General features: G+C 41.7%; 1 protein-coding gene across 1 annotated transcript; it reads left to right on the plus strand.

The window, feature by feature from the left end:
* The first annotated feature begins 72 nt into the window (after nt 1–72).
* rpn1 (ribophorin I) lies at nt 73–5024 on the plus strand. The gene is made up of 10 exons (XM_060858026.1): nt 73–451; nt 1298–1362; nt 1620–1926; nt 2240–2449; nt 2572–2764; nt 2988–3087; nt 3178–3316; nt 3568–3687; nt 3878–4123; nt 4242–5024. Exons 1-10 carry the CDS (start codon nt 206–208, stop codon nt 4422–4424), a joined length of 1809 nt encoding a protein of 602 aa, XP_060714009.1. The 5' UTR covers nt 73–205; the 3' UTR covers nt 4425–5024.
* The last annotated feature ends 3199 nt before the right edge of the window (nt 5025–8223 follow it).

Genomic DNA, 8223 nt, shown 5'->3' on the forward strand with positions numbered 1-8223 from the left:
ATTCCCAGTCTTAGCAGGCTTGTCCAATCAGTGACACGCGTGTGAGCGCTTAGAGCTAGCCAATCCCAGCCCGGTTTGTTGGACTACGGGTGGGAAAACAACAGCTGGCTGCAGCAGCATAGGACGGACAGGGCCTTTCTGCACTGCGCCGTCTCATTCATATTTCTGTTGGCTAAAAGAAATTTGGTAATATAAGCATTCAAACATGCAGAGAAGAGTGATGACGCTGTGTTCGTGTCGCTGGTTGTTGTTTTTCGGCGGTTTGCTGTGTGGAGTTTGGGCTGACGGCTTGGTGAATGAGGAGGTGAAGCGGACGGTGGATCTCGGCTCGCACCTCGCTAAAATATCCGCAGAAATCCTCCTGGCGAACCACGGGAACTCCGCAGCGCAGAGCTTTATCCTCGCCCTGGAGCCCGAACTCGCTCCACACCTCGCCTACGTCGGAGCGTCCGTAAGTAGCTAAGAATATCACTGAAAATCTGTAACGTTACAGCAGATCCAGGCTGAAACAATGGCTGTGTCCCAAATACCCCCTTATTAAAGATAAAGTTCACTACATAGGGTGTGGGCGCCAGTATTACTGACCCACCTATGTAGGGAACATGAATGTATTTGAAACACAACCGAAGCCGTTTCGCTAGCTTACTAGCTACCGGTGCTAACTCGACTAAATTAGCTCGTAAATAATCATATTAATGACTGATTTCTACCACAACCAATAATTTAACCACTTAACCACATTTGCATGTAAAACTTTTACAACGCCAGATTATCTGTTTACTAGCTAGTGTTTACTCTTTATTAGCGCTAGCTACTTTAGCTAAGTTAGCTAATCGTTAATGCGTCGTTAAAACACCGTCCAAGCTTATATAATAAACTTGACTGGACGGAGGGTGCAAAATATTAATGCTAGAAGTTTGTTTTTATTAATTTTATCAAAGAAATATTATTTACTTTGTGTTTGACAACGTTAGCATTAGCGCGTGCGTTTGCAGAGCTCCACTGTGAGCGTGACACGTAAGCGCTGTATGAAGGAGACACTTCCGCGTTCTTATTGCACGCGCGCAGCAATTTAGCAAACTATACAGGAAAAATAACATACTATAACCATAATTATAATGTAAACAGTCACATTGTTAAAACCAAGTGTTTGTTGTTGTTTTTTTTTTTTCTTTTATAATGCATGTGCCTTTAAGTTATTGACGTCGTGTTCACCACCTGGGATCAATCTGAAGTGACTTCCTGTTTGAGTTCAATACAAAGTGCACACAATTTTACACTCTCCTGTTATAACCAGGTAAAAGGTGAAGAGGAGGAAGATGAAGCTTTAGAATTGAAGGAGACGACCATTAAAGGACAGAGGTGAGTGATGTTCCCCTGCTTTTAGGGAGATGAGCAAATGCAAGCTCAAAAAGACATTAAGGAGTCACTAAATGTCACCATAAGCAAATCTGCATATATGTCTGTTTGCATAACAGGGTATTGCTTGAAGAATGTGTTTTAGACAGAAAGGAAATTGTTGTGGATAGAACAACTGCTTAGTTATGCCTGTCTGAGCTTTTTAACACCATGTCAGTCACACTTTTCCTTCTCGCTCACTGTCTCTCGTTCTCTTGCAGCGGGAAGTTCTTCCAGGCACAGCTGCCCTCTGCTCTGGCAGCCGGCGCTAAGCTGCGTGTGAAGGTGGAGACGGTGTTCAGCCACGTGCTCACTCCTTTCCCCACTCACATCACGCAGGCCGAGAGGCAGCTGGTGGTGTTCCAGGGCAATCACTACCTGTATTCGGCGTATCCTACCCGTAGCCAGACCACCCGCGTGCGCCTCGCCTCCAAAACCGTCGAGAGCTACACCAAGCTTGGCAACCCGAGTAAAAACGATGAGGTGATCGAGTACGGCCCTTTCAAGGACGTCCCTGCATTCAGTCAGGTAACCAGGATGTAATGGAGCATCTCATGGCTTTTTATTGTATTTTCTTGTTCGTTAACTTAGTTCTTTCTTCCCCTCCCTCTTCCTTTCTTGCACTTTCAAACATAAGTTTATATTTTACTCCAAACAAGATTCTATTCATCAGCCACCTGACTATATTGATATATTATCATGCAAGGATTTCATTCATTTTGGATACATTTTAAGAAGTATGTGTGTTTGCTGTCTGGGAATCCTACCTAGTTTGGATTGTAGAATCTTTTATGTTTAAGACTGAGTGTGCACCTGTTTTGCTTTATTTTTTACACTGTAGGACACCATGAAGATCCACTATGAGAACAACAACCCATTCCTCACCATCAGCAGCATCACACGCACCATCGAGGTTTCTCACTGGGGCAACATCGCCGTGGAGGAAACTATCGACCTGAGACACACAGGGGCTTACCTGAAGGGACCGTTCTCTCGCTACGACTATCAGAGACAGTCTGACAGTGGCATCTCCTCCATCAAATCCTTCAAGGTTTGATCTGGTTCCGGATGGTTGCTTACCATCTTAAATGATACTGCTTTACATGCTATCTTTTGAGAGGGCTGGTATTTTTTTTTCTGTTTTCTCCCTCGCTCAAATTCCTCTTCTTCCAGACGATCCTCCCTGCCTCTGCCCAAGACGTGTACTACAGGGATGAGATCGGGAACATCTCCACCTCGCACCTGCAGGTCCTGGAAGACTCGGTTGAGGTCGAAGTCCGTCCTCGCTTCCCCCTGTTCGGAGGGTGGAAGACGCACTACATCATCGGCTACAATCTGCCCAGCTACGAGTATCTCTACACCTTGGGTGCGTCCTTCCTCATGATAGCTTCAAATTGCTGAGCTTGCATCACACAACGTTTTTATTAAAAATCGTAAAAACAAAAAAAATATATATTAATTTGGACCCTTGTAACAATTGTCAGCTGTGCCTTTTAATATTCTCGACTTTTAACTTGACTCTTGAATATTCAAGAGCTTATTAATATTTTTTTTATTTTTATTTTTCTTGCATATTTTTTGCTCCGCAGGTGATCAGTATGCTTTGAAAATGCGCCTGGTCGATCACGTGTATGATGATCAGGTTATCGACCAACTTACCGTCAAACTCATTCTTCCAGAAGGAGCAAGGTATGTCATGTTTGTGTGTTTGCGTAACAGATCAGCAATTCCCATCCTAATGTTTAGTAAATTCCACACAAAATCTGCTATTTTCATCAGGAATGTGCATCTGGAGACTCCATACCCCATCGAGCGGAGTTCTGACCAGCTGCACTACACCTACCTGGACACCTTTGGCAGGCCTGTTCTGGTGGCCACTAAGAAAAACCTGGTGGAACAGCACATTCAGGACATGGTGGTAAGGATATGGAGTATAAATGAAAGGGCACACTTTACCAAACGTCTCCCATTAACGTGACAGTGATGCCAAAAGTCTCGTTTCATTGGGTCAGATCGTTGGGATGTTGAAGTTTCCTATAAGTTTAAGTGGTTTACAAAGAATTTTTACAAAGAATAAGTTACAGCTGTCAGTTTGTAGTTTGTGCGGTTTTGCATCACTAAAAATGATTCTCCTAGTTTTTTTAATTTTGTGTGTTTTTACCTTTCCAGGTTCACTACACCTTCAATAAGATCCTGATGCTGCAGGAGCCTTTGCTGGTGGTCGGAGCATTCTACATCTTGTTCTTCACCGTCATTGTTTACGTTCGTCTGGACTTCTCCATCACCAAGGTGTGGATGATTCCTTCCGCTGCAGTATTAGTACTAATCTAATTACATCATCTTGTCATGTGATCATGTGGAAATGGAGAAAACACACGTGCTGCCTCCAAAGTTACACATCTCAGGAATACAATATCATCCAGATATCGGTCCTCTTTGGATATTCTTCTTTAAACAAGCTCCTTTATCTCTCCTCTAGGACCCTGCAGCAGAGGTACGGATGAAAGTGGCCTCCATCACAGAGCAGGTCCTGACTCTGGTCAATAAGAGGCTCGGACTGTACAGACACATGGATGAGGTAGTGAACCGCTACAAGCAGTCACGTGACACCGGTGCCCTCAACGGGGGTCGCAAGCATTTGGAAGCCGAGCATCGCACCCTCACTAATGATATCACTGGCCTGCAGGCCCGCCTTAAATCTGAAGGATCTGACCTGGCTGAGAAGGTACAAATTAAACTGATGAACAATCCTGGAACTCGAGGTCACACGAGTGAAATTGTTGAAATTTTGTTTATTTATTTTGCTGTGCTGGAAGTAACTTTGCAAAATGTTGTTCTCTCAGGTGGCAGAGATCCAGAAGCTGGACGGCCAAGTGAAGGAACTGGTGTTGCAGTTCTGTCAGGAGTCTGAGCGCCTCGTGACAGGGAAGATGAAGAAGGACGCATATGTTACGTCTGAGAAATTGCTGACCGGCAAGAGACAGGAGCTGATCTCGCGCATCGACGGCCTCCTCGACGCTCTCTAAAGCACACGAGACGCATGCTGTGCCGTTACGCACCTAGATACACCCCCATGCCCTCTCATCCACACACACTCACGTTTAACCTGCGTGACCACTACCGGCCACCTTACAGTGTGTGTTGTGCCTTTTTCATCCTATAGGCTGTGTAAGAAGGGTGTGCACATACACATTTACTCATCTGTCAAAGATTTTCCTTTGTTTCTCATCGCCAGGGAAATGCCTCAAGTCCTGGGTTTTATATGCAGTTTTGTCCATTTCACGTTTTGTTTGTTTTTTGTGATGGGATCCTTTCAGGAGAGAGCTGTTTTTTTGTCATATCTCCTGAAATACTTCTGTCCTTCTGCATTCTTGGCACTTGATCTGTTATCTATGTTCTTTCTTCTGCCCTGAAACAAATCCAAAAATACTGAAGCTCTGAGCAGCACGGTTGTGAAAATTTCTTCCCTATTTTTTTTTTTTTTTTTTTTGTATAATTTTCCATTTTTGTAAATGATGTGGTTTCATACCATGAGTTTAGTGGATGAACACAAGAGACGTGTGTGTTGAGGATGAAGGAAATGTCCAAAATTTGAAAATTGAAAATAAACACGTTGTTATAAATTATAGTCTTGTGAATTTTTTTGAATAACAGACATTACATGATTAAGCATGTTTGGTAGATCTACATACATTATTAATTTGTTGGTAGTTATGTTTAATATTGAGGAGTTTTTTTTTTTGTTTGTTTTTTTTTTAGTCCTTATCTTCTCTTATCCTTTTTAGTAAGTTAATAGCGGCGGACTTGTTTTGCAGCCATGACACAAACTGGCAAATTGTTAATGGATAAAAAGACAAAAACATTCTATTAGGTGAGTTGGTGAAGCTTAGTGGAAGGAGTCTCCAGTGTTAACAAAAGTACATTTTCTGATATTGGAAAACCTTCAGGATGGAGGTTCTTGTGCTTTTTCTTCAGTAATATAAGCTGCGTGTTTTCACAATTTGATGTTAAAAATGGTTTAAAAATAGTTTCCACAAACATGTACTCTTGAGAAATATTTATTCAAGGTATTTTTATTATTTTTATTCAATTTCATTGCCTCTAAGCCTCCGTAAAGAATATTGTCGTACATAATAAAAAGAACATCAAATTTACTTCAAGATTTTATGACGTAACAAAACAATTTCCCACGATTGGATTCATTTACTTGACGTTGCATATCATCACCACAGGGTGTCGCCAAACAGCCACATAAATGCCCCTGTAAGCTAAAAACAAAGACACGGATAAAAATGTCTCAGAAAATTCAATGAAAAGTTTATTTCCTTAAATAATTTCTACAGTGTACAATGTCATTATGTAGTAGGAAGTCTTTGCTTAAACTAAAATATATGTTAAATGTTACATCATTTATGTGTGAAGAGAATTCTCGAGTTCTGTCTGGAAACAATCCCTAATATTTGTGTTATAGTGATAAGCATCAGGTCTGTGATTTAGTCGAAAGCTATGTTTAATCCCAGTGCAGCCAAATCACCTTTAGGTAATAAAGAGCCTGATATTTTCCTGATTTCTGCCACTTTGCCTTCCACATGCACGTGTGATGGTAATTCCTTGCCGTGTTTGTCTCTGTGTCTACAGTTACACTTCCAGTTAAGTCCTAAAAGCAGTTCTAATGAAGGCAGGGGCCAGTCTGAGGTCATGGCTTTCCCCATGAGGTCACGCTGAAGTCATTTCCTGGGCCGAAATAACAAGATCCCTTCTCGGTTCTGTTATTAACACGGACATATTGTATACATGCCATAAGATAATCAATCCACAGAATGATTCTACACACCAGAGCAAATACCAAGCACTGATGCATTGGGAAGGTGAAAGCACACAATAGAGTGCAATATTGTTTTCTTTTTCTTTACTTTTCTTTTCTTTTCTTTTCTTTTCTTTTCTTTCTTTCAGTCTAAAGGGAGGGAAACTGTCTAAAACCTTCCTTTTCACACATCAGCGGAGATGTTATGGTTATGTCAGAATAGCTTGTTGTTCAAGTGCATGTGCAAGTGTTTTGAACTTTTCGTATGTACAAACAGTGGAAATTTGAGGGAAAGATCTGCGCAGATGTCGAGTTTGATGTGACACATGTATTCAAATTCTCAAAACCACACACAGTTTTCGGGACCCCTTTGCTGTGTTTTTTTCCCCCAGCGTGCTGTCATGTCTTTTTTTTTGCACATGTGAAAAGTGGGAAAATGCAAAATGGAGCATAAAAAAACACCCCAAAGCAATTTCCTCGTAAATTATAATACAATCCAGTGACAGAGCTGAGAAAACTGAGAGTCTTGGTAAAGGTTCAACGAGATTTGAGATTTGAACTCACAACCTTCTGTTTAGTAGCATTAAAGGAAGGGTATAAAGATAACTGAAGGTTTTATCTTTTAAAGGGAATCTACTTGCAGCTATGTCCTTCACATTTTCCCAACATAAAAACAAACAAGCAAACAAAAACGGTGTTAAATGTAAATGTATATTAAGTGTAGTTCTATCGTATTACTATAGGTTTACTAAGAAAATGTTAGATACATAGATAAATAGATAAATACCTGCTTACAAAAAAGGGTTCTTTATAAGTTCTTGTGATGGTTAAGGTTTAAAGTAAAGATTACGTGCATCTTCCCAGGTAAAAGATTCACTCTGCAGGTACTTCATGGGTTCCACTAGGCCACAATAAAAGTCCAGTATACTACCATTATTTCTGAGTGGGTTCTGAGTGTGTATTTATTCACGTGTGTGCTGATTACTAGATTAAATAGAAGAGCTTGAAATTTGTTATGGATGTTTCTCTCTCTATCTTACCACCAACTTTCACCTTTTGCTCTTTTTGTTTGTCTTTCTCTCTGTTTTCTCTCTCTCTGTCTCCCCTGCTGAGTGGCTTGTGCCAGAGTTGCGGTTGAGCTGTTGACCAAACCGGAGCTGAAATTCTGTTTAAACCGGAATCCACAAGCAGCACTGTATCCTGACGTGGTGTACTGTGAAAGCTGCCATGCACACATAGAGGTGTGTGTATGTGTGTGTGTGGGTGTTAGATGAGATTGGGGAGCAGGGGGTTACAGGTTAGATGAAACCATGTGGTCGTGCTCAGACACACACACACAGACACACATTCTCTTGTGCATTGGCTTGAATGACAGCCTCTTAAAATGTGAGCTCAGAGTTCCAGCAGTCTAAAAGACAACTAAAATACAAAGCAGAGGTTCGAGCTGGCTGGTGTTAATTAGTGATAGAGAAGTTACAATAGAAAAAAGCACAGAGCAGAGCTGGACTGATTGATTGGGCCAACCAAGGCTCACCTGCAGGCCTTCTACACACACACACACACACAACAGACGTACACATGGGCACACTACCTGACAGCCTGCAGAGAACAGTCAGTGTCAGGGAACAATATCCTGCACTGTGCACCTCGCAACTGAGCGCGCTCATAAATCACCACGGTGACAGAGCCACCGCCCTTACTGTCCACACTCCACATCTCACACACACACACACACACAGACACACATGCGGATAAACGTGTACCCATGTGCAGGCTTTCGAAGGACCTACTAATGCTGGAAGGAAATGTCTTTAAGAAAGTCTTCAGCTTCTTATGTTAGGCTATTTTCATGCCTCTATATCCACTTCTTGTAGTATTTTTATCCAATTCTGCTAAACAGACTGTCAGTGTGTCAGAAAGGCATCCAGTAATGTTGGAATTGAATATTTAATTTAATCCGTCCAGTTCTGATGCTTCCAGCTGGTCAATTTTCAAAGGACCTCATAATCCTGTGCATCAGC

The sequence above is a fragment of the Tachysurus vachellii genome, chromosome 22 (assembly GCF_030014155.1).
Source record: "Tachysurus vachellii isolate PV-2020 chromosome 22, HZAU_Pvac_v1, whole genome shotgun sequence".
NCBI lineage: Eukaryota > Metazoa > Chordata > Actinopteri > Siluriformes > Bagridae > Tachysurus > Tachysurus vachellii.